This window comes from Dipodomys ordii, unplaced genomic scaffold (assembly GCF_000151885.1).
Source record: "Dipodomys ordii isolate 6190 unplaced genomic scaffold, Dord_2.0 Scaffold92, whole genome shotgun sequence".
NCBI classification, from domain to species: domain Eukaryota; kingdom Metazoa; phylum Chordata; class Mammalia; order Rodentia; family Heteromyidae; genus Dipodomys; species Dipodomys ordii.
In genome coordinates, this window is record NW_012267308.1 from 4,662,873 (window position 1) to 4,689,397 (window position 26,525).

Genomic DNA, 26,525 nt, shown 5'->3' on the forward strand with positions numbered 1-26,525 from the left:
TCTCAGACCCCTGAAGTCTGGACCATCCTGATTTGCCTCCCGTATGTTCCGAGAATTTTAGCACACACAAAAAAAATCAGCCTTTGGTCAGCTCCTGCAGCGTTCGCGCATGCGCTCTTGCACACTCCTCCCGGTATTGGACAGCCACTCCCGGAAGGCTTTGGGGCTCGGACTAAGGGCGGGGCTTCGTGCCGCCTAGAGCAGGGGGGGGGTGAGGGGGAGGGGAGGAGACGGAGCCTACGCGCCTCCGGGATATTGGGGGTGGGCGTGGCATGACGCTTCCAGACGCAAGCGGGGGCGGGGCCTGCGCGGGCCCCGAGTTGTAGTCGGTGGGCGGGGCCTGCGCGCCTCACGGTTGCTGTGAGAACTGAGGCTGCTGTCTCGCTTTCCCACAAGGACTGAGGCACTGGGTAATCTGCCGGGGACTACACATCCCACCAGCGACGGAGATCACTCCGAACTCTGGCTCCGTTTCCTACCTCTCCTCCCCGGGCATGCCGTGCAGGACTTGGTCCTATGTGAGGAAGAAGGCGGAGCGGCTCGCTGAGAGGCTGCAGGTACGCTGCGCCCCGCGTAGCGGTGAGAGCCGGGCGGCGGGCGGCTCTGGCGGCTGCGAGGAGGGTGACGGTGTCGGTGGGAGACGACGGCGACGGTGAGAGGCCCGGGCCGCGGGAGACCGGACCGGCCGCGACTCTGCGAAGTGGGTGCGGTTGCGGGACTGAACTGTGCGTTGCGGCCCTTAACGGGACGGCGAACTGGGTGCGTTGTCGTGGCTGTGGAGCGAGTGTCCCTGTGACCTAGGTTCCTTGCTGCTTTCTGCGTCCTCCCTTCAGTCACGTATGACTGACCTCCCCCCCCCAAAAAAACACAAAACAAAACAAAAAACCTCAAAACCATTCAGGGCTGGCACTGGTGGGCTCACATCTGTAATCCTGGCTACTCTGGAGGCTGTGATCGCGGTTCAAAACCAGCCCAGGCAAGAATGTCTGTGAGGAAATGAGGGACAAAGGGTGAACACATGCAGAAGTGGTACTCACCCACTATGTTGAAAATGAACTATACAACTTATGGGTGGAGACGGGAGGGAAAAACTGGGAGAGAGCTAGGGAAAGGGTGACACGATCCGAAAAGAAATGTATTCATCACCTGGTTTATATAACTGTAACTCCTCTGTACATCACCTTTATAACAATAAAAGATTCAAAGTCATAAAAAAGAATATCTGGTGCTTATCTCCAATTAAGCACCAGAAAGCAGAGGAGAGTGAACCTAGAGTTCAAGTAGTAGAGTGCCACCCTTGAATGAAAAAAAGCTGAGGGTCGGGGATCAGATGCTGTGTTCAAGATACACATACAGTTCAGAGGAGAAATTAGGTGTTGAGGCCTTTCAGCAAGAAGTTACTCTGCTGGCTCAAGTGATATTGCCTGCCTATCAAATGGGTGACCCTAAATTCAATCTCCACCATCCCCTCTCCTCAAAAACGTACAGATGTGCAATTAGGGTAGAAATTATAAAGCAAAATAGGAGTAAGATTAGGAGTATGGAATTCTTACTCGGGAGTCCTTTGGGGTCCCTTTATATGTTTGAGAAATGTAGCATCCCTTAAATTCTGAGCCTAGGGACTGCTATGAACTCTGATACAGATGCCATAGACTATCTTTCCTTTCTCCTTTGGGTGGTACTAGGGCTTTAAACAAAGGTTCTTGCACTTACTAGGAAGGTGATCTACCAATTGAACTACCTACCCCAGCCCAACCCCACCCCTATTCTAACTTCACATATAAGGTCACAGCAGGTGTAACCCTGAAAGATGTAATAATAATTACATGTGGTTACTCTTCTTTCTCCTTTAGGTTTTTTTCCTTCCTTCCTTCCCTTCTTCCTTCCTTCCTTCCTTCCTTTTTCCTCCACCTCCTCCTCTGAGCCTGCCGGCAACGAAAGGGAATCCTGAATTAGGCGGCGAGGATGAGGAAAAATAAAGACATGAGACAAAGGATGGGGTCGGGAGGTCTGCAGCTCAAGACTGCAGCACCGTTTATTTTAATTTTTTATTTTTTTGTTGGCCGTGGGGCTTGAACTCTGGGCCTGGGCGCTGTCCCTCAGTTCTTCAGCTCAAGGCGAGCGCTCTACCACTTGAGCTACAGTGCCACTTCCGGTTTTCTGGTGGTTTATTGGAGATAGGAGTCTCACGGTCTCTCCTGCCCCGGCTGGCTTTGAACCGTGATCCTCAGATCTCAGCCTCCTGAGTAGCTAGGTTTACAGGTGTGAGCCACCAGCGCCCGGCAGCACCGTTTATTTTTAACTAATATATACTATTAGAAGTCAAGAGGTAACATAAGGTTACAATAGTCTAGAAAAACAAGGAAAATTTCAGTAAAAACAGAGTGCAGTAAAAACAAGACAAGGTCAACTGGTAGAAAGTAAAACAAACTCTGCAGACATAGCAAAGCAATCCTGGGCACCTGGTGTTTTTTAAGTAAGCCAGTTCCTTCTACGTGCCTTCAAGTGAGCACCGGGTCAAGATGACCTTTAAACTTTACTGTCGGCTCCCAACATTCCTCTTCCTCCTCCTCCTCCTCCTCTTCCTCCTCCTCCTTCTTCATGTTGACTGTGGGGCTTGAACTCAGGGTCTGGGTGCTGTCCCTGAGCCTCTTTGTACTCAAGGCTAGTGTTCTACCACTTTGAGCCACAGCATCACTTCTGGTTTTCTGGTGGTTAATTGGATGAGAGTCTCATGGACTTTCCTGCCCAGGCTGGCTTTGAACTGCCTTAGATCTCAGCCTCCTGAGTAGTTAGCATTACAGGTGTGAGCCACTAGCTCCAGGCCTGGTGCTCTATCACTTGAGCTATGCCTTTAGTTCAGCATTTATCTGGAGCCTCACAAATTTTTGCCCCATCTGAACTACTATCCTTCAGATCTCTGCCTCCCTAGTAGCTTAAATAATAGGACAGACATTTAGCTTAGTGAGATAATGACTTTTTAATATTTGGTGTATAGGTTTACATGGAAATAGATTTATCTAGAAACCTCAATCTGCTGAAATTATGTGCAATGGGGATGAAAAAGCTTAACAGCAATACTAAGTAACTCTCCTTTTTTTTTTTTTTTTTGGTTGTGGGGCTTGGACCCTGGACCTGGGTGCTGTCCTCTCCAGCTCAAGGCTAGCACTCTATTTGAGCCACAGTGCCACTTCTGGATTTCTAGTGGTTTTTGGAGATAAGAGTCTCACGAACTTTCTTGCCCAGGCTGGCTTTGAACTGTGATCCTCAGATCTCAGCCTCCTGAGTGGCTAGGATTACAGGTGTCAGCCACTAGTGCCCAGTTACTAAGTAACTTTTAAGTTCTGTCCTCTCAGAACACAGCAGAATCCTAGTCTCAAGGTCTTTTCTTCTTCTAGTTCTAGCTCTCTGGATCCATGCTTTTCTGAGAGTGGAACTGTAAAGTCTTGAAGTTTGAAAATCATGGCCTATGTAAGTTGATGTTTCTTTATTGAAATGTATATGTGTGTGCATATATATGTATATTTGTATATATATATATATGTGTGTGTGTGTGTATATATATATATATATATATATATATATATATATTAGGTCATGCAAGTATTTTCTTGAAGTTTTCACCAGAGGAAATTTCTCCTCAAAATAACTTGCTTCTAGTTCTCATTCTTTCACTGATGCCAAATGTGATGCCAAATTACCCAGCTTCCTCTACTGTGTGGCTCATTCAGAATTGAACTTTAGCTGTTTTATTTATTGCAAACAAGCCATTTGGTTTAGTTCATGTGTAAGGGAACAGACTTACACAGGACATCATACTGGGTATCATCACAGGACATCATATTGGTAATCCATATAGAAGCTGCATAACACACTCAGGACAAAGAGTCAATGAGAAATATTAGATGGACACAAAAGAGAGAGAACTGAAAATGAACTCACATATATGTGTTATAGCTACATAAAAAGCTCATGTAGATACTCTAAACCACATGGGCTTGTCAAAACAAGGAAAATTGCTCACACCTGTAATCCTGAGGATTGCTGTTCAAAGCAGGAAAGTCTATGAGACTCTTATCTCCAGTTTTCTACCAAAAAGCCAGACAGAGCTGTGGCTGTAGAGTGCTAGCCTTGAGCAAAACAAAAAAACTCCCCAGGGACACTCCTGGATTAGCACAACAAAACCAAAACCAAAACATTGGATTAACTTTTTCTTTTCTTCTTTTTTCTTTCAGTCGTGGGGCTTGAACTCTGGGTGTGGGTGCTGTTCCTCAGCTCTTCAGCGCAAGGCCAGTACTCTACCACTTGAGCCACAGCACCACTTACTTTTTCTTTTTTTTTTTAATTTTTTTTTTTGGGTCCTATTGTGGGGCCTGAACTCTGGGCTTGGGCGCTGTCCCTCAGCTCTTCAGCTCAAGGCTAGCGCTCTACCACTTGAGCTACAGTGCCACTTCCGGCTTTTTTCTTTTTGTTTATGTGGTGCTAAGGAATCGAACCCAGGGTCTCAGGCATGCAAGGCAAGCGCTCTACCACTGAGCCACCTTCCCAGCCCTTACTTTTTCTTTTAAAAGCAAAAATTTTGCTGGGTGTGTTGGTGCATGCCTGTAATCCCAACTATTCAAAAGGCAGAGGTAAGAGGATTTTTGAGCCAAAGGTTAGCTTGAGACCCTACCTAAAAGAATTAAAAACTAAAAAGTAGAGTAGAGTGCTTACTTAGCAAGTACTAGGCCTCAGGTTCTGTCCTTAGTATCACCACCCCAAAACAATTTATTTGGCAGAAATCAGAGATTATACTTGTATTCACTATTTTAATACATAAACCTTATTTTATCACCAAATGTTTTGCATCTTTAAGAGTGCACCAGGTCTAGGAAGGTGGTTTAGTGGTAGAGTGCTTGCCTTGCATGCATGAGGTCCTGGGTTTGATTCCTCAGCACCACATAAGCAGAAAAGCCACACGTGACACTGTGTCTCAAGTGGTAGAGCACTAGCCTTGAGCTGAAGAGCTGAGGGAAAGTGCCTAGGCCCAGAGTTCACGCCCGACGACCAGCCCTCCCCCCAAAAAAAATGCACCAGACAGTTTTGTTTAAACTGTTCGTTCTGCACTTTGCATATTATAAATTTGTATAAATCAGCACCTGGGCTGATTTTATTGCCTTCTTTGTATAATGCAGTCCATTTCTCATCTCTGCAATCTTTCTTTTCTATACTCTTTCCTTCCTTCCTTCCTTCCTTCCTTCCTTCCTTCCTTTCTTCCTTCCTTCCTTCCTTGCTGTCAGTCCTGGGGCTTGAACTCTGGGCCTGGGCACTGTCCTTGAGCTCAAGGTGAGCGCTCTATCACTTTAGCCACAGCCCCACTTCTGGTTTTCTGGTGGTTGATTGGAGATAAGAGTCTCAGTCTTGGGGCTGGGAAGTTGGCTCAGTGGTAGAGTGCTTGCCTCACATGCATGAGGCCCTGGGTTCGATTCCTTAGCACCACGTAAGCAGAAAAAAGCCAGAAATGGTGCTGTGGCTCAAGTGGTAGAGTGCTAGCCTTGAGCTGAAGAGCTGAGGGACAGCGCCCAGGCCCAGAGTTCAGACCCCACGACTGGACCCCCCCCCAAAAAAAAAAAAGAGTCTCAGTCTTTGCTGCCCAGGCTGACTTTGAACCATGTTCCTCAAATCTCAGCCTCCTGAGTAGGTAGAATTATAGATGTGAGCCACTGGCTGCAATCTTTAAAGTAATTCCTTTAATTTCTCCAGTGATATATGGGTTTGCCATTTCAGGGACCAGTGACATTCAGGGATATAGCCATAGACTTTTCCCAGCAGGAGTGGGAATGCCTCAACTCTTCCCAGAAGAACTTGTACCGGAATGTGATGATGGAGAACTATGGTAACTTGGTCTCATTGGGTATGTTTTCTGATTCAAATAACGGATAATTTAGATCTTTTCTAGAATATTTTTTTTTGTCAGTAGTGTGGCTTGAACTCATGTACTGGGTACTGTCCCTGAGCTTTTTTGTTCAAAGCTAGCACTCTACCACTTTGAGCCACAGAACCACTTCCTGTTTGCTGGTGGTTAAGTGGAGATAAGAGTCTCCTGGAAGTTGGGTGCTGGTGGCTCACGCCTGTAGTTCTAGCTACTCAGGAGTCTGAGATCTGAGGATCATGGTTCAAAGCCAGCCCAGGCAAGGAAAGTCCTTGAGACTCTTATCTCCAATAAACCATTCAGAAAACCAGAAGTGGTGCTGTGGCTCAAGGGGTAGAGTGCTTGACTTGAGCTGAAGAGCTGAGGGACAGTGCCCAGGCCCAAAGTTCAAGCCAAAAAAAAAAAAAAGAGTCTCATGGACTTTGCTGCCTAAGCTGGCTTCAAACCATGATCCTCAAATCTCAGCCTCCTGAGTAGCTAGGATTACAGGCAAGAGCCACCAGGGCCTGGCTAACAGTTTCTTTTCCTACTCCAATTTTGAAGATAAACTGTGGGAAACTGGTTAATTTTTTTTCCTTCTCAAAAGAAGTGGTTAGGTTACAGTGGCAAGTCCATTATAAACGCATTTGTCTTTCTCATCTTTCAATCATAGTTAAACCTTCTCTAATCTCACTTAGAATTATCTCTGTTCCTTAGCTAGATTAGGGTTCTGGGCATGTACAGTATAAGCATCGTTAAAGGACGTAGGTTGCCTATTTATGCCCAAGTTTACTATATTATGTTATCTGATCCACTTTCAGGAAGAACAGCTTGACAGATGATTCTGAGTTGTTCTAATTACTAAACGTACTTCTACAATTTATATAATGGTGGATTCCCTTAAAATTGAAGTAAATTATTTTGCTTCCTAAGACAAACTTCATATGATTTTAAGGATTCTTTAATTTCTACCAGGCATCAGTGGCTCATGCCTATAATTCTAGCAACTCAGGACGTTGAGATCTGAGGATCATAGTTAAAAGCCATCCTGGGCAGAAAAGTTAATGAGACTCTTTTTTTTTTTTCATTGTTGTTGGTCACAGGGCCTGCACTCTGGGCCTGGGCTCTGTCCCTCAGCTCTTTAGCTCAAGGCTAGCACTCTACCACTTTACCACAGTGCCACTTCTGGCTTTTTTCTATGTGGTGCTGAGGAATTGAGCCCAGAGCCTCATGCATGCACTGAGCCAACTTCCCAGCCCAATGAGACTCTTATCTCCACTTAAATACCAAAAACGCCACAAGTAGAACTGTGGCTCAAGTCATAGAATGTTAGCCTTGAGCAAAGGAAGCTCAGGAACAGTACCCAGGTCCTAAGTTTAGGCTCCAGCACTGGCACAATAATAATAATAATAATAATAATTCCTTCAATGTTCTCATCTGTTTTTATACAACATCACTTTTTCTTTTACCATTAATATGAATTTGACTAAGCAAAGCATTTCTACATTTTAATGTGTTCATTTTTTTTTAAATAGGACATCCCATTTCTAAGCCAGATATAATTACATTATTGGAACAAGGAAAAGATCCCTGGATGATTGTGAGGAAAGAAACAAGAAAGGGTTTTAGAGGTAAGTAACAGTAAATCTGACTATAGGAAGCCATCTTCAGGCAGAGGCCCAACTGGTCAAAGAAGAGAGACACACACTTAGAATGTTGGTTGGAAATCTCACAGTAAAGAAAAGGCTTGTGCCAGGCACTGGTGGCTCACACCTGTAATCCTAGCTGCACAGGAGGCTGACATCTGAAGATTTCAGTTTGAAACCAACCTGGCCAAAACAGTTCCTGTGAAACTCTTATCTCCAATTAACTACTCAAAAACTAGAAGTGGTACTATGTCTACAGCACTAGCTTTGAGCAAAAGAGCTCAGGAACAGTGCCCAGACCCTGAGTTCAAAGTCTCACCACAGAGATAGAGGGGAAAGGTTTGTGGTCCTGAGAGGAGAGAAATACTCCCCATGAGCTTCACTTTAGTTAGCCACTCAGTTTTTTCAGCTTCATATTCCTGTTCCAGTTCAGAAAGGGGCACTGTGCTCTGGATTTTGGACTCAGCTGATGGTATATTATAAGGGCTTAGGTCATTCAAGTATATTAAAAGTAATATACCAAGAAGAGTGAATAGCTCATATGAAGATCTGGAAGAGGGTGTGAGTATTGTCAGTTTTAAGACCAGCAAGAATATCACAATTACCAGGTAATGGAGGCTCATACCCGTAAACCTTGCTACTTCGAAGGTTGAGATCTGACAATCGAGGTTTGAAGACAGCCCAGGCAGGAAAAGTCTATAAGAATCAGGTGCTGGTGGCTCACGCCCATAATCCTAGCTACTGAGGAGGCTGAGAGCTGAAGATCTCGGTTCAAAGCCAGTCCGGGCAGAAAAGTCTGTGAGACTTTTTTTTTTTTGGGTCCAGTCGTGGGGCTATTATAAACGTATTTGTCTTTCCCATCTTTCAATCATAGTTAAACCTTCTCTAATATCACTTAGAATTATCTCTGTTCCTTAGCTAGATTAGGGTTCTGGGCAGATACAGTATAAGCATCGTTAAAGGACTTAGGTTGTCTATCTTTTTTTTTCTGGGTCTGGTCGTGGGGCCTGAACTCTGGGCCTGCGCGCTGTCCCTCAGCTCTTCAGCTCAAGGCTAGCACTCTACCACTTGAGCCACAGAACCACTTCCAGCTTTTTTATTTTTTCTGCTTATGTGGTGCTGAGGAATCGAACCCAGGGCCTCATGCATGCAAGGCAAGCGCTCTACCACTGAGCCACCTTCCCAGCCAAATATTTTCTTAATTTTATTTTTGATTGACAAATTATTATACATATTACACATTTTGGAGTACAATGTGAATATGATTTTTTTTTTGGTCGATCGTGGGGCTTGAACTCTGGGCTTGGGCGCTATCCCTCAGCTCTTCAACTCAAGGCGAGCACTTTACCACTTGAGCCACAGCGCCACTTCCAGTCTGTGAGACTTTTATCTCCAATTAACCATTAGAAAACTGAAAGTGGTACTGTGTCTCAAGTGGTAGAGCACTTGCCTGGAGCTGAAGACTCAGTGATAGTGCCCAAGCCCAGAGTTAAAGCCCCATGGCCGACAAAAAAAAAAAAAAGAATCTCCAATTAGCCACAAAACGTTGGAAAGTAGAGCTGTGGCTCAAGTTGTAGAGCGCTGTCCTTAAGCAATAAAGCTCAGGGACAGTGTTGAGTTGAGTTCAAGCCCCATTACTGGCACCAAAAAAAAAAAAAAAGATAAAATAAACTCAGTATGTCACGAATGATTATGTATTAGTAAGTATTATAATTTATTATGAAGAACTACAGTTTTGGGTTTTTTTTGTTTTTGTTTTTGTCAGTTGTAGAGCCTAAACTCTGAGCCTGGGCACTGTCCCTCAGCTCTTCAACTCAAGGCTAGTGTTTTACCACTTGAGCCACAGCGACACTTCTGGCTTTTTCTGTTTATATGGTACTGAGGAATCGAACCAGGGCCTCATGCATTCGAGGCAAGCACTCTACCGTTGAGCTACCTTCCCAGCCCTACAGTTGTTTCTTAAGGTTAATTAGGATCCATGATTTGATTAAATTTTTATATCTTTAATTTTATTATTTTATTAATTTATTTATTTTTGTTGGTTGTGGGGCCTGAACTCTGGGCCTGGGTGGTGCTGTGCCTTAGCTCTTCAGCTCAAGGCTAGCACTCTACCACTTGACCACAGAGCCACTGAGCTTTTACTGCTTATGTGGTATTGAGGAATCCAACCCAGGGCCTCATGTATGCAAGGTAAGCACTCTACCGTTGAGCTACCTTCCCAGCCCTATATCTTTAATTTTAAATAAAACTTAATAGAGGCTGGGAAGGTGGCTCAGTGGTGGAGTGCTTGCTTAGCATTCATGAAGCCGTGGGTTTGGTTCCTCAGTACCACTTAAACAGAGCCGGAAGTAGAGCTGTGGCTCAAGTGGTATAGTGCTAACCTTGAGCAAAAGAAGCTCAGGGATAATGCTCAGGCCCTGAGTTCAAGCCTCAGGACTGGCAAGAATAAACAGAAAAAAAAGTTTAATAGAACTGTACATTAAATCAATATAGATTGGTGAATTATTCACATTCATGCTTTTCATATATTCACTTAAAAAATATCAATCTTCCCACAGTGCCAGTTCCAGTTTTCTGGTGGTTTATTGCAGATAAGAGTCTCATGGACTTTCCTCCCTGGCCTGGCTTTGAACCGCAATCCTCAGATCTCAGCCTCCTGAGTAACTAAGATTATAGGTGTGAGTCACTGGCACTTGGCTTTCTTTACTTAACATTCATTAACATTCTAAACTTTATTTTTCTTTTATCCTCACTATATTCCTGGGCTATCTCATTTTGCTTTTATATTTTTCTGCTTTGGCATTGTAATAAATTATATATATTTTGGAATTGTATCTTTCTTTCTTTTGAGGTAATTTTTTGCAAGCTTCTGAATATTGAACAGACATGCCCAAAATTCTAGTATATTTTATTTTCTTATTATTTGCTATATTTTTTCCCTTGGGCTTTTATTTAATACTGACCTAGCTCATTTCTTTTTTCACATGCAAGATATTTTAATTTTCTTTGGGGACTGGGAAGGTGGCTCAATGGTAGAGTGCTTGCTTCACATGTATGAGGAGGCCCTGGGTTCGATTCCTCAGCACCACATAAACAGACAAAGCTGAAGTAGTGCTGGGGCTCAAGTGGTAGAGTGCTAGGTTTGAGCTGAAGAGCTGAGGGACAGAGCCCAGGTCCAGAGTTCAGGCCCCATGACTGAAAAAAAAAAAGGAGAAATATAATGGGAAGTCAAGTATTAATAGTTGATCTTAATTCTTAATATGTTTATTTACATTGCACATGGTAGCTAATACAGGAAGTCACCCATTTTATCACTGTGGCAAAGTAATAAATGAGAGTTGTGGAGTCATTTTGACAGTAACAAGTATAAAGTACAGATGATTTTAGAGTTCTTACAAATGTTCATTTCTAGTGGGGAACATTTAAATTATTAGAAAAGAATCTGTAAAATGCAAACATGGGAGTTTTCTGTTTGTTGGTGGTGTTTGTTTTTACTTTGTGTTTTTTTGTTGTTGTTGTTGGTCTTTCTATCTTTTGAGAGGTGGCAAGGAGGAGAGTAGAAATGGAGCGGGAGAAAGGGTGAAAAATGCAGTCAGAGCATTTAGTATATACTATGTGGAAAATAAATTATGCAACTTGTGGGCAGAAATGGGTGAAGGAAGCCAGGCACCAATGGCTCACGCCTATAATCTTAGCTACTCAGGAGGCTGGGATCTGAGGATCGTAGTTCAAAGCCAGCCTGGGCAGGAAAAGTAAAGTCCGTGAGACTCTTATTTCCAATAAACCACAAAACCGGAAGTGGCACTGTGGCTCAAGTGGTAGAGTGCTCGCCTTGAGCTGAAGAGCTGAGGGACAGCACCTAGACCCAGAGTTCAAGCCCCAAGACTGACCAAAAAAAAAAAAAAGAAAGAAAAGAAATGGGTGAAGGAAGCTCAGAAAGCAAAGGAAGGGGTCACATTGTCCAGAAAGAAATGTACTCATTACCTGACTTACGAAATGGTAAGTATAACACCTTAATAATAACAATAAAATTATACACTTAAAAAAAACGTTCTAAGCCGGGCACCAGTGGCTCATGCCTGTAAGCAAGCCTGGGCAGAAAATTTCCCATAAAACTCTTATCTCCAAAGTAACCACTCAAACAGAAGTGGTGCTGTGTAGAGTGGTAGCCTTGAGAACAAAAAGGCTCAGGGACAATGCCTTGTCTGTGAGTTAAAGCCCCACAATCAACAACAACAACAAAAAATCTTTAGAGCATTTATTTTTGGCATCCAATAAAACAAAAGGTTTTTATTACTTCTTTTAGAATTCAAGCCTGCGTGTGAAAATATCAACCTTGGAAAAGTTGACATTTATAGAATACATTCCTCTGTCACTCTACAGCAAAGATTTGATAGTAGTGAGAAGGCTTATGAATGTGACAAATGTGGGAAGTCCTTTACTCGTCCTACAAACCTCATAGTACATCGGAGAATTCATACTGGTGAGAAACCCTATGAATGTAGTCAATGTGGAAAAGCCTTTAATCGTGCATCCAACCTTCGGCAACATCAAAAAATTCATACTGGTGAAAAGCCCTATAAATGTGAAGAATGTGGGATGACATTCAGTCGCAATATAGACCTTAGAGTTCATCAAAGAATCCATACAGGTGAGAGACCCTATCAGTGTGAAGAATGTGGGAAGGCCTTTAGTCGTGTCTCATACCTGACTCAACATGGAAAAGTTCATAGTGGAGAGAAATCCTATGTATGTCATGAATGTGGGAAGGCCTTTAGTAGAGGTGGAAAACTTAAAATGCATCAGAGAATCCATACTGGGGAGAAACCCTACCAATGTAAGACTTGTGGGAAGGCCTTTAGCCAAGCCTCTCACCTGGTGCAACATGACAGAATTCATACTGGCGAGAAGCCATATGAATGCCACAAATGTGGGATGACCTTTAGTCGTGGTATAGATCTTACAGTACATCATAGAATTCATACTGGTGAAAAACCCTATAAATGTAAAGAATGTTGGAAGGCCTTTAGTTCTGCCTCAAATCTTGTTCAACATGAGAGAATTCACACCGGCAAGAAGCCCTACGAATGTGAAGAATGTGGGATGACCTTCAGTCGTGTCTATCAGCTTATTCCCCATCAGAGAATGCACACTGGTGTCAAACCCTATGAATGTAATGAATGTGGGAAGGCCTTTATTCGTGCCTCAACCCTTATTCAACATGAGAGGATTCATACTGGTGAGAAGCCCTATAAATGTACAGAATGCGGAAAGGCTTATATTCATGGTGGTAGCCTTAGGATGCACCAGAAAATTCATACTGGTGAGAAGCCCTATAAATGTAAAGAATGTGGAAAGGCTTTTGGTTGTACATCAGATCTCCTTAGACATGAGAGGATTCACACTGGTGAGAAACCCTATGAATGTAAGGAATGTTGGAAGGCCTTTAGTCATGTTGAAAGCCTTAGAATGCATCATAAACTTCACACTGGGGAGAAACCCTATGAATGTAAAGAGTGCAGGAAAGCTTTTAAGAGTGGCCACCAGCTGAAGGTACATCAGAGAATTCATACAGGTGAAAAGCCCTATGAATGCAAGGAATGCGGGAAGGCCTTTAGTGTCTATGGACGTCTTACTCGACATCAGACTATTCACAGTAGTGAGAAGCCATTTGCATGTAATAAATGTGGAAAGTTCTTTAGACATAGTTCAAGTCTTAAAGTACATCTAAGAATCCATGCTAGAGAAAAACATGAATGAAAGCATTGTGAGAAGAGGCATTAGATAATGTGTGGATCATCAGCATATTTATATGCTGAGAAACAATTTGAATACAAAGAATATGGAAAATTTTTAAAATATGGTTCATTTCTCCTAAGGCTTTTGTACATATGAAAACCCCTCAGAATATAATTTTTTCAGTTCAAATATTCATGTTCAGAGAATTTCTAATGTATTTTATTGTAACAGAATATTTGTGTTTATTTATAGGAATGTAGAAATGTTTTATGTTTTACAAAAAAGCCTTCCAGCACTACCAGTTATTTTTAAACTTATACCACAGAAAAACACTTGATCTAATAAATGTAGGAAAATGATTTGATTGCCATTCTATTCCACACCCTGTATATTGGAAAAGATATTTATCCTTCTGAGAGCCTTCCAAAATTGCAGGAACTCCGTTGCAAGAAACAGAGAAGCCACATTTTGAGAAGTCATCCAATTAGGAGTCTTTATTGGAGAACTGGTGGCTGCAGGTGGACTGTTGTCACAAAGACCTATAGTCCCTTGAATACACTTAATACTGTCAAAACACTGAGCTGTGTGAGCAGGAGAGGAAAGAAAGAGCAGAAAAACAATACCAACAAACTAGATCAACCCCAATGGAGAGCTGAAGTGGGATGCCATGATGACCGAGGCGAGCCAGGAGACAGGTGATATGGGAACATAAGGCATGGCATATGGTACCTGAGCTGGTCTGGACCTAAATATGATGTCAGGGGGCAGGATTACAGGACACTCAAGAGTGATCTCCAGTTCAAGGCACAAGACTGACAGATTCAGTAACCTATCCTCCATGTCCCTGCCCCAGTCTCTAGGAATTCAGGCATGCCCATTACCTGGAGGTAGAACTTCCTGCCTCTTCTATGAAGACAAGATGGTACTAGTTAAACCCAATACCCTATCATCCACCACATGGCCCAGAAGACACTGATTAGATCCAGTATCCTTATTTCATTATTGTGCTATTATCATAATATATACTTGGAAAGTTTTCATGACCACTGTCCTATATGTGGCCTGTCGTAGACCAAGACATCCTTATATGTCACATAACTGTTGTGACAAAGTATCTTCAGGCTGTTTAGACTTGGCTATCATCCCCAAGTCTGTCTGTCTCTCTCTCTCCACACACACACACACACACACACACACACACACACACACACACACACATCTGCAAATACTCCAAAACTTTTAAAAAATCAATAAAGCAGAAAGGATTAGAGGAGTGGATCAAGTGGTAGTATGCCTGCCTAGCAAGTGCAAGGCTCTGAGTTCAACTCCAGTACTGACACCTGAAGGAAAAAAAAGAAGCAGTAAGGACCAGAAAGCATTGGACTAACATATCCAAGGTGCTATAAAACCTCCCCCAAATCACCAAGAATTGCTTATCCGGAGCAGGACATTGTGGTTCACATCCAGCTGCTTGAGAGATGATCAGGAGGATGAAGTGTTTCACAGGAATTTGATTCCAAGATTCAGAGAAGGCACATTTTGAGAGGTCAAATCAGGAGTCTTTATTAGAAAGCCAGCAACTTCAAGTGGATACATGTCCCCGAAACATTTGCAGCCTTGGTTATACTTAATACTGTTAGGAAACCGAGCTATGAGGGTAGTAGAGAGCAGAAAAACAGTCTCAACAAACAAGATCAATTCCATTGGAGAGCTGAAGAGGGATAGCATGATGACCGAAGCATCAGAAGACATGAAGCATGGTGCAAAATGGTGGCTGAGCTGGTTGGGCCCTAAATATGGTCATGGTCAGAGGGTAGAGTTGCAGGGAGCTGTGACTCTCACCTTCATCCACCAAGAAGCCAAGATGGCACCAGTTACACCCAGTATCCCTATTTCAGAAGGTTCAAGGCTAGCTTGGGGAAAAGAAATTAGCAAGACCCTCCAACCCTCATCCATCAACAAACAAGCTAGATATGGTGGTGCATATCTGTAATCCCAGCTATATGGGAGATATGACTTGATATTTATTTTCTCTTAACTAATTTAAAAGACAATTTGTTTATTTTTTAAAGTGTTATGTTTTGAACATGCAATATATATACATACACACTTAATCAGAAAGTGATCATATACTGGCCTCTTTCCTCCAAAGGATTTGTTCCATTAGAAAAGAAAAACAAAACACAACAAAACCTTGTTCTTCTTGGAACAAAGGGTACCTCTTACCTCTGGGCAAGTTTATAGGGAATTCACAGCTTAGGGAAGAAAAGAAACCAGAGTATTTGTTATAAATGAGAAAATGCCATTTTATTTAGTACAGTGATTTATGGAGTTGAATAAAGATGGCGCCTTGTTTAGACTCATCTTTCAGTGGGGAACAAGTAAGGAGTCTTATGACCTTTGGCTCAGGACCATTTTCCAGCAGGATCTTAAAAGTCTTACTATTAGGCCAAATCAGAGAATTGGAGGCATGATGGTGCTGCAGTCAGGACTGACTTGTGGTAGGCGTTTCCAGGCAAGTTCTAGGAATCCATACTGGGCAATACCCATGGGTTCAAAAGTTTCCACCATGTTTTTCCCAGAGAGTGGTATCACATGGTGGAACCTCAGGGAACCTGAGGGGGAATGAGAACCACCACAAATCAGGCAGTAGAACAACCGCTCCCCAGGTACTCCCTCCACAGCCTTCAGGGTCTCTTCGCTGATGACTTCTTGGGATTGAGTTTTCTCTCTCAGAAGCAACTCCTGTAGCAGCCTCTGGATTCCTGGAGACTTAAGCTGATACATGTCCATGACATGGTAGAACTGTTCCATCCACACAGCTGTGTCTTTGCCATAACGCTGCTGCAGCATCCGCAAAACATAGTACAGTGCCATGAATGTCTCCCACAGAGGTACCTCTTCTTTTGTTCTTGAGATGGGCTGTTTCTTCTTCACCAACCTGGGCAATTTGGGAGGCCTGCCCTTAACCTTAAAAGCTGTGAGATCCTTCTGAAACATTAGTGCCAGGGTTTGTCTGTCTACAGAAGTGTAGGCATCTGTGAAGTCTTTTTTGACAGGATAGAAGCGTCGCATCTCCATTTGTTTGATATTGGACAACTGTTCTATTCTTGTACTCCTATAAGGTTCTCCTAGAAGATGCCAGGCTCTAGCCTTTGGGTCTGTGATCCTTTCGGTAATTGATGGTAATGCTGGCAGAGGGAAAGGTACAGCTTTTCTCTTTGTCTTGGAAAATGTAGGGAACTCTGCTCTCTTAAAGGCTGGGAAGTCCTTCGAGAACATCAAAGCCAGGGAATCTTTACCCACAAAGGGATTGGCAACAGTGGGAACATCCCTTCTGCTTGGATAAAACTCTTCAGTGTCTTTTCTTGTGCTGGCTAGCTGTGGTACCTGCTTCTCCCTGAAGGACTCATCCAAGAGATGCCACCGGAGAACCTTTGGGGTTTGAGTCTTAGTGTCTGGTGCTAACATTGGTTCAGGTATTGGTTCTGGCTGGCTCTCTTTTTCTTGTCTTCTAACTGGAGGGAGCCTTGGATGTAGACCATCCTTCCAGGGTTGGGACATATCAGTATGACTTAACTCTAGATTCTGTGTGAGATGTTTCCCAATGGCCTTCAGAGTGAAGAGCTGTATCCAACTCCAGTCTGTCTTGGAAATGAAGTCTCTGAGGAGTTGTCTCAGGCGACAGAAACTGTCCCTGGAGAGCTGCTCACCTGCTTCCAGCCTCGTCAAGGCACAGTTAATCCAGTCCTCATCTGAGAGCTTTGCTTCCAAGTCTGGTGGCTTTTCAAGTGAAGGGGCAAGGGGTGCTAAAGCTTCACCTGGAATTTGGTCTGTCATTTCCTCCGTTATGATATCATGATGTCTGAGGTACCAACTGCTCCTTTTACCTTTTGGTCTCTCTTTAAAAGGTTTCTGGGGTTCCCTGATGATTTCAGGTACATGGAGTGCTGGCCTGAGGAGATCTGGGATTGGAGTCACTAAGTCTATTTTCATGACTTGTAAAATTGTATTGCTAATTTTTTCCAAGAGCACAGGGTCTAGTCTTTCCAATGAAGTTATCTTGGGGCGTGCTCTAAGAAGTTTTCTGTCCATTCTTTCTTTCCAACTTAAGTGCTTTTTTGGCACTTTTCGGGTTGGTATTTTGAAGGGCCTCTTCTTGTCCATAAGTCTTGCTACACGGGACAATCTGTATTCCTTAAGACTCATTTCCCTTTTGGTTGTATCCTTCCTTTCCTTAACAAGACCCACAGGAAGCATCTTCCTTCTAGCCATACCCGCCCTTTCCGCAGCAAGACCTTTATCTTCCTGAGGAACTATTTTTCTTCTGGCCCTACCCTCCCTTTCCTCAGCAAGACCCTCATCTTCCTCAGGAAGCATTTTTCTTCTGGCCCTACCCTCCCTTTCCCTAGCAAGACCCTCATCTTCCTCAGGAAGCGTTTTCTTTCTAGCCCTATCCTCCCTTTCTTCAGCAAGACCCTCGTCTTCCATCACTGGCTTAGATGTGTCTATTTCTTTCTTTGAGAGTTTTGATTTCAACACTCTCTTCCCTCTTCTCATTCTTCTCCCTCTTTCCCCTTCCTCACTTTCCTCTTCTTTCTCACTCAGGCTCTCTTCCTCCTCCTTGCTTAGAGTCTCTTCACTCAGACTTGCTTCCTCTTCCTCCTCAGTCAGCTTCTTTTTCTCTTCTTCCTCACTCAGGCTCTCTTCCTCTTCCTCACTCAGGCTCTCTTCCTCTTCCTCACTCAGGCTCTCTTCCTCACTCAGGCTCTCTTCCTCTTCCTCACTCAGGCTCTCTTCCTCCTCCTCACTCAGGCTCTCTTCCTCCTCACTCAGACTTTCTTCCTCCTCACTCAGGCTCTCTTCCTCTTCCTCACTCAGGCTCTCTTCCTCCTCCTCACTAAGACTCTCCTCTTCCTCTTTACTCAGGCTCTCTTCTTCCTCTTCTTCAATCATGAGCTCCTCTTCCTCTACCTCCTCCTTACTCAGGCGCCCCCACTCTTCGTGGATAAAGTGTTCCTTTTCCTCATCTGGGCCCTCCTTTTCACTCAGCCTCTCCTTCAACTTCTTTTTCTTTTCCATTTTTTGGGCCATCCTCGCCTCCTTTTCCCTTTTTTGGGCCAGCCTCTTTTCCCTTCTCCTTTTCCTGGCTAAACGCTGCTTCTCTCTTCTCTTTTTCCTGGCCAAACGCTGTTTTTCCCTTCTCCTTTTCCTGGCCAAATGCTTTTCTCTTTTTTGGGCCAAACTCTCTTCACTATGTTCCTCCTCCTCCCACTCAGCCAACTTCTCCTCCAATCTCTCTTCACTTAGGCTTATCTTTTTCTCCTTAATCCTGTGTCTCCTTTTCTCTTTCTCAGGTAGAATTTCCCTCTCTTCCCCTTCTTCTAGCCAGCTCTTTTCCTCTTCCCTCTCCCTAGCCAAACCTTCCTCTCTGCTGGTCTCAGATGATTCCTTTGTGAGTTCATCTAGTGTCCACTTTTCTTGGATCTCTGCTATGTCACTCTCCTTCTTCAGAAGCTCCTTTAGCGCCTTTTTCCTTAACAGATCTTTCTCATCGATCTTCCTTAACCTAGCCTTTATCTGAGCTTCATCAAGTAAACCTTCCTGGGCCTCCTCTGACAGCCTTCGTTCTTCTTCCAAGTCATGTTTATCAGTCAGTGTTCTTTCTTTCATTGCCATACTATCATCTTCTAGTTTTCTCTCTTCCTGCGCCTCTTCCATTTTTTTTTCAGTTAAGTCCTTTTTCTTTAAAATTTCCCATCTCTGGTTATCTGCTTCACTCCCTTCCATCATGGATGGTCTCTCTTCTATAATTATCCCGTCACTGGCCTTGGACAGTTGCTTCTTTTGTATCTCTGTATCTTTTTCTTTGAGACTTCCTTTTTCTTCAGAAGGAATCCCTTTTTCCATGTCCAGTTTCCTTGTTGCTGGAAGTCTTTCCTCTTTAGTTATTTCTTCCCCCTTGGAAACATATCTCTCCTTGGTCCTAATGTCATAAGCCAATTTCTTCTCTTCCTGGGGCATTTTCTCCTTTTCTTTCCTAATTTCTTTCTCTTCTGGTGTTTCTAATGCTCTTTCCTCTTTTTTCTTTCTTTTCTGAGCTAAATATTTTTTCTCCTTGACCTCTTCCTTCTCTTTCTGTGCCCACTCCTCTTTCTGGTCTTGTTTTTCCTCTTCATCTGATTCCCTGATTTGTTTTTTCTTTTCTTGGATTTGTGGCTTTTTATAGACCTCTTTTTCTTCTTTTACAAACCATTTCTTTTCTTTGGCCAATTTACTCTCTTGCTCTGCGAACCTGTCCCTTTCCAATGCTTGTCTTCTCTTTTTCTCAGTTAATCTCTCCTTTCTTCTGAACAAATGAAACTGAGTCACTATGTCTAGTTTCCAGGCCTCTTTCTCTTTCTCTTCCCTCTCTTCCACAGGTTTTCCCTTCCTTTTTCCAACTTGTTTCTCCTCCTCCCCAGACAGTTCTTCTTCATCTAGCTTCTTTTTTTCCTGGACCAATTTCTTCTTTGGGAGCAGCAACTCCTTTAGTCTTGTCCTTACAGCTTGCTCATAGGGCTCCACCTTTTCCCTTTCCCACATTTCTCTGTCTTGGATGGCTTCCCTTCTTTCCCGGTCACTTCCTTTCCACGTGGCATCTCCTCTTCTGTAGCTTGTCTCTCTTCTTCTAGGACTAACTTCTGATCTTCTGTAGTTAATTTTCTTTTGGAAGGAACTTCTTCTGATGCTGCTTCTGCTTCTGCTTCCTCCTCTTCCTTTTTCTCTTCCCCTTCTTCCACAGGTTTTCCCCTCCACAGGAACCTTTTCTTCCTTTTTCCAACTTGTTTCTCCTCCTCCCCAGACAGTTCTTCTTCATCTAGCTTCTTCTTTTCCTGGACCAATTTCTTCTTTGGGAGCAGCAACTCCTTTAGTCTTGTCCTTACAGCTTGCTCATAGGGCTCCACCTTTTCCCTTTCCCACATTTCTCTGTCTTGGATTGGCTTCCCTTCTTTCCCGGTCACTTCCTTTCCACGTGGCATCTCCTCTTCTGTAGTTTGTCTCTCTTCTTCTAGGACTAACTTCTGATCTTCTGTAGTTAATTTTCTTTTGGAAGGAACTTCTTCTGATGCTGCTTCTGCTTCTTCCTCCTCTTCCTCTTCTTTTTCTTCTTCCAAATGCATTGGCTTTTTAATAGTCTTGGTTAGTGTCTTCTGTTTTTGCACTGGTGATTTGTCGGGCTTTGTCCGTTTCCTTTCTTCAACTATTTCCCCCTTTTGCTCAGCCAGTTTCTCTTTTGCCTCAACTTTCTTTTGTGCCATAACTTCCTTTTCTTTTGGAGCAAATGCCTCATCTTTGTTTAACATGTGGCTATACTCTTGTTCTTCTGATTCAATTTTATCTTCATCTTTTCCTTTTCTGACAGGTGTTTTTTCTACTTCCTCCAGTTCTTGTGAAACTTGGCTTTCTGGGACGAGATTCCAGTTGAGCTGTAAACCATCAAATATTGTCAGTCTGGTCCAATACTTCCTTAGCCACATCCACTAACATTGTTGGTTGGGTACTCTCTATACTTGGGGTGATAAAATAGTGGATGTTCTTTTGCCAAGGTTTAATGTCTGATCTACTCTGGTGCCCAGCGGTTCCAGCTAAACTATGACCCTTTTCCCCAGGTTTCTTTATATAAGGTTTCACTGGCTTAGGAATGTCTATAACTTCTTTCTTAGGCTCTTCTATAGTGACCTCCAAAAGATCCTTTGGAGCTTCTTTCTCTTCTCTTTTCATAGGTAATATTTTTTTGCCATTTTGCCTGCCTGTTCTTTTTTCCCTACCTTGTGAATCACTTTCTCATCAACTGTAGGTTCTTCATCAGCCTCCATTGTTTCAGCATATTCCTGGAGTTGGGGTAGCTTTGAGACAACCTCCTTATAATCAAAACCAAACTTGTCGGCCATTTCTTCTTTTTCCTCCTCCTTCTCCTCCTCTCCCTCCTCTCCTTCCTCTTCTTCTTTGTCTTCTAAAGACTCAGTTATGGGAATAAGTCTTTTTAGTTGTAGCCTTTTGTGCTTCTTGGCAAGAGCCAGGTCCTTTTTAACTGCAGATATGTTAGAAGAGAAAAATTTGGTAAGAACAAATAGAGAGCCGGGTAATTCTAGCTACTCAGGAAACTGAGATCTGAGGTTCACAATTCGAAACCAGCCTGGACAGAAAAGTTTCTGTGAGACTTTTTTTTTTAATCAGTTGTGGGGCTTGAACTCTGGGCACCGGGGCACTGTCGCTCAGCTCTTCAGCTCAAGGCTAGTGCTCTACCACTTAAGCTACAGTACCACTTCTGGTTTTCTGGTGGTTTATTGGAGACAAGAGTCTCACAGATTTTCTTTCCTAGGCTGGCTTTGAACTGTGATCCTCGGATCTCAGCCTCCTGAGTAGGTAGGGTTACAGGCATGAGCCACCAGTGCCTGGCCCTGTGGGACTCTTATCTCCAATAAACTACTCAAAAAAGCCAGAAGTGGCACTGTGGCTCAAGTGGTAGAGTGCTAGCCTTGAGCACAAAGAGGCTCAAGGACAGTGTCCAAGCCCCAGGATGGGCAAAAAAAGAAAAAGAAAGAAAGAAAAGAAAACACATAGAGGGGCTGAGAAGGTGGCTCAGTGGTAGAGCACTTGCCTTGCATGCTCGAGTCCCTGGGTTCGATTCCTCAGCACCACATAAGAAAAAAGGTGGAAGTGGCACTGTGGCTCAAGTGGTAGAGTGCTAGCCTTGAGCTGAAGAGCTGAGGGACAGCGCCCAGGCCCAGAATTTAGGCCCCACGACTGGACCCCCCCAAAAAAAAAGAAAAAAGAAAACACATAGAAGTCATAATCTAAGTTATAATCTAGTTCAGGAACTCTTTTTGTGTGTGTGTGTGCCAAACCTTGGGTTTGAACTCAAGGCCAGCTTCTTCTGCTCAAAGCTAGCACTTTACCATTTTGAGACACAGTTCCACTTTTAGTTTCCAGTTTTTTGGTAGTTTAGCAGCACTAAGAGTCTCACAGACTGTCCTGCCTAGGCTGGTTTCTAACCATAATCCTCAGGTCTCAGCCTCCTGAGTAGCTAGGATTAAAAGCATGAGCCACCAGCACCGGGCTCAGTGGACTATTAGAGATTTATAAATTTAGGATTTATAAATTCCTGTTTTCTTTCTTCTATATATTAAAGAAAGACCTTGGTATTTTGTTGTGTACAGATCTTTTTAAGTCTACTTTTTGTGAATAATATCCTTTGACTTCTCTGTTTCCATTGGTGTTCTTTTATATACTTAGACCTTATTAGCCCTGGCTTAATGAAGTTTAATGTTTCGAATATGTCCTAATATATCCATGTACTTCCCCATACATACTCTTCTTTTTACTCTTTTCTTGAATAAGTTTCCTTTTTTTCTTCAGTTCAGTGATCTTTTCAGGTTTTGACAAAGGTATGAATGTTTGTTCTGCAATGATCTCAAGTTCATTCTCCTTTCCCATAAAAGTAAGTGGTGCATCTTTGTATGATAAGGTCAGGTTTTCATTCAGCCGCTCCTGCACATGGGTAAGCAGGTTCTTGATATCATTAGCTTGGAGCCTAAGCAGTTTCCCCAGAGAGACTTCTCCGATCATTTCCTGGCTACAAAAGTCAAAGAGAAAAGTTAATGATAATTGAATTAAAATTAAGAAGAAAGAAAGAGAGAGGAAGGGAGGGAGGAAAGGAAGGAAGGAAGGAAAGAAAGAAAGAAAGAAAGAAGGAAGGAAAGGAAGGAAGAAAGACAGACAGACACTGGTGGTTCACTCCTGTGATCCTAGCTACTCAGGAGGCTGAGATCTGCAGATCACAGTTCAAAGCCAGGCCTGCTAGGCAAATCTGTGAGATTCTTACCTCCAATGAACCACCAGAAAAGCAGAAGTGTATCTCAAAGTGATACAGCACTAACTTTGAGCAAAAGAAGCAAAAGGACAGTACCTAGGCCATGAGTTTAAGCCCTAGGACCAGAACTAAAAAAAAATTAAAATTAAACTGAGAGAGGGGAGGGGAGGAAGGGGGGAAGGAAGGGAGAGAAAGAGAATGGGTGGGTTAAATTGAAGAGACTGAAATAAAATAATCACCATTCAACTTACTGTAGGTTCTGGAGAATGTCTTTGTTCTTCAGCAGGCGTATCAGCATGGTTTTGGTTTGAATGCCTGTACATCTTGTCATAAGGTACAAAACCTTAGTCCGTACATTCTTATCACTGTCCATTAGTCCCATAGCCAATGGGACAGCAAAAAGATGGCTCATGAAGCCTAGTTTCTCTAGCATCTCCCAGGCCAGTTCACAGATTTTTGGATTGTCATGGGTTGTATCTTTCAGCAGACGATATGCTACCTCCGTGCGCCACCTTGGCAATATTTGGTAAGTGGCAAAAATTTGTGCCATGATATCAAAATATTTCTTGTATGTCTGTGCAGGACAGTAAGTGGTGAAGTTGAGAATGCTTTCTATTATGTTAGCTACAAGCCCATCACTAAGTTTTCTTCCTAACTGATTTTTGCCAAGCAAGCTTTCAAGGACAGTAAAAGAAGTTCTTTTCTCTACCCAGAATTCATCCTTCTGTTTTTTCCTTGCAACTTGCAGATTTTCTTCAGAGCCAGATTGCAATCTTAAGAGTTCAGTCACATCTCTGTACTTATCTCGATAGGGTGAAAAAAAATCATAGTGTAGGAAGACTGGGGTACCATCCGGCCAGAGTCTGGCACGGACCACTGAGTTGGGGATGTAGCAATCAGGAGCAAAGGGCCACTGACGTTGTTGGCCAAAGAAGCTCTTTAACTTGTGGTAGATGTCCAGTCCATCCCAGCCAGTCAGCTGTAATTGAGGAGGAACATAGGGATGCTTATGTTGAGGTTTATGAATAGGCGATTCAGTAGCCTCAATTTCCATAAAATGTAATTTGGGTTTCTCTTTAGACACAAGGGATGTACGTGTCTCTTCCCCTACAACATGGGGCACATTATTATCAAAGGCAATGACCCGTTGGTTAACAAGGGTCTCTAGCCCCTTTAATTCCTGTATCCCATCTTTCAGATAGACAAATTTGGGTATATACAGTGTTTCAAACAAAAGGAAGAAGCTAGGAAGGAAGGGCTTAGGGATTTCTTGTATTTCATCTGCATTGTTTAGGTTACTTAGCTGAATCAGTCTATTTTGAGGGAGCAATTTTAAGCAGGATATTATGTAGATACTGTGGTTGAATGTCAAAAGCAGGTCACCCCGATCATTGGCAAAGCAGAGTGGACCAAAATGCAATGCTGAGTCTACCTCGGTTACAAGCTTACCAGCAAAGTCCCAGATCCGGACTGAGCCATCCACAGCTCCAGTGACAAAAAGTTTCAAGGGAAGGCAGACATCAAAGGAAGTAATAGCACACGTATGCAGTCTTTTTGACATAGAACTTGGTTTCACTTCTGACATTGTTAGAAAGTCTTGAAAGCGCCAGAGACACCAGCAGGATTTCTGTGTGAGGGCACCTACAGAACCTGGCATGAGTATCAAGTACTTCAGGGGGTAAACACAGAGAATTTTGCTGATGGGCTGTAAGATCAACTTCATCTCTTGAAGCACAACTTCTGTCAGGTGTACAATGTTGTCTCTGCCATAGGAACAGAGTAAGGGATCTTCAGCTTCACCATCTAGGGTAGACAATGCCAACACTGCCCCAGAGTGAAGAGTCTTTTCTATTCGGGCATAAGTACAGTTGGAGAGGACTCTCACGATGCCACTCTCATGGGCAGAGAACATCACTCCTTTTAGAACCTTACTCAAATAGTACCTCCCATAGGCCAGGCAGTTTATTTTATCCCTGTTGTTTTCTGAAGGACTCATGAAATACTTGGGTGCACAGGGAGAATGTGTTGTATCAAACACTATCACATCTGGACCTCCTAGTGCTACAAAGAGCTCCTCTCTGTCTGAGTCATAGGCCCAAGCCACAGCCTTATCTGTGACAAGCAGAGGCCAGGTGACAATCAGGAGCTCCCCAGTTACTGGAGACAAGAAGCGCATTAACCCATCTTCAGTGACACACAGGATCCGAGTCCAGTTAGGCCCACAGTAGACCCGCTTTATCCACTGAGTAGTAGAACCACAGACATTGAAGAGGCTGTAAAAGTAGGGCAGGTGGTTCACCAAGAAGGTCGATGTAGTCTGGCAGAAAAATGTGGCATCATCAATAAATTGCAGTTGTTCCAGATGCTCACCAACACTCAATTGTCTCATTAGGTTCCCAGAAGCAAAATCCCACTCCCTTAACACACCTTCTTTGTCTGCTGTTAGTAAGGTGTGGTTCTCTGGCCGGCTTTGGATACATTTCATAGGTGAAGAGTGAGCTTGGAAATGATGGAGGAAGTTACTCTGGTCTAAACCCCAAGCGTGAACCTCTCCAGCAGTATTTCCAGCATAAAAAATCCCTTTAGGGATGCAAGTAAAACAACAAGTGACTGGGTGCCCACTGGTTACGAGTGTAAATGTCTTTACTTCTTTCAACTGGCCCTGACCCTGGTGGGTAAAGACCCTCACCACATTTTCACACAGAGCCAGCACGGATCCCTCGGGGCCATTTGAAGAAAGGTCCTGTACAAGCTCTTGTTTGGGAATGGGCATTGTTTGAGCCATCTGGAGGCCCGTGCCATTTGGCAAGATAAACCAGGTAACCACAGCCCCCACAGTGCCCGACAACAATATCTCTGATTCTGCATCATAGCAGAGACAGTTGATGATGAAACGACAGGACTGTATACCCAGAGATGTGAATGCTCGATGGTGATCTCCAAAGAACCGCAGGTATGGGTCACCACAGTAAGCAACTAACATGTGGTAGGAACCCGTGTGGACCATGGCTTCAATGGCTGGCACTGGATCCACCAAGTGAAACTTCATCCTCTTAATCATTCCTTTTGTCTTCGGATCTGTATCCTGCATCCAGAGCACTGCCTAGAAGAGAATGAGAAATGGAAACCTGATCATCTCCCAAAAACCAGCCAAATACTTAGATTTTGTTCTCAAGAAAGATGGTGACTGGACACTGGCAGCTCATGCCTATAATCCTAGCTATTCAAAAGGCTGAGGTCTGAGGATCATGCTTTGAAGCCATCCCTTGGAAAGAAAGTCTGTGAGACTCTTTATTTCCAGTTAACCAACAGAAGAATAGAGCTGTGGCTCAAAGTGGTAGAGCACTAGTTGAGCAAAAAAGCTCAAGGATAGTGCGAAGGTCCAAAAAAAGAA

General features: G+C 43.4%; 2 protein-coding genes across 2 annotated transcripts in view; one reads left to right on the forward strand and one right to left on the reverse strand.

Moving 5' to 3' along the window:
* Positions 1 to 489: 489 nt before the first annotated feature.
* LOC105993086 (zinc finger protein 420-like) lies at positions 490 to 13,466 on the forward strand. The gene is made up of 5 exons (XM_013026233.1): positions 490 to 557; positions 3,399 to 3,471; positions 5,767 to 5,893; positions 7,426 to 7,521; positions 11,843 to 13,466. The coding sequence occupies exons 2-5, from the start codon at positions 3,463 to 3,465 to the stop codon at positions 13,294 to 13,296; spliced, it is 1,686 nt and encodes a 561-aa protein (XP_012881687.1). The 5' UTR covers positions 490 to 557; positions 3,399 to 3,462; the 3' UTR covers positions 13,297 to 13,466.
* Positions 13,467 to 15,729: 2,263 nt separating this feature from the next.
* Positions 15,730 to 26,525, reverse strand: part of Wdr87 (WD repeat domain 87) — a 33,736-nt gene continuing 22,940 nt past the window's right edge. The window contains exons 12-15 of the mRNA XM_013026189.1: positions 25,821 to 26,234; positions 24,777 to 25,448; positions 23,383 to 23,705; positions 15,730 to 16,216 (exon numbers count right to left, since the gene is read on the reverse strand). Of these exons, the coding sequence (XP_012881643.1) occupies positions 15,730 to 16,216; positions 23,383 to 23,705; positions 24,777 to 25,448; positions 25,821 to 26,234 (1,896 nt within the window). The remainder of the gene's footprint in view (positions 16,217 to 23,382; positions 23,706 to 24,776; positions 25,449 to 25,820; positions 26,235 to 26,525) is intronic.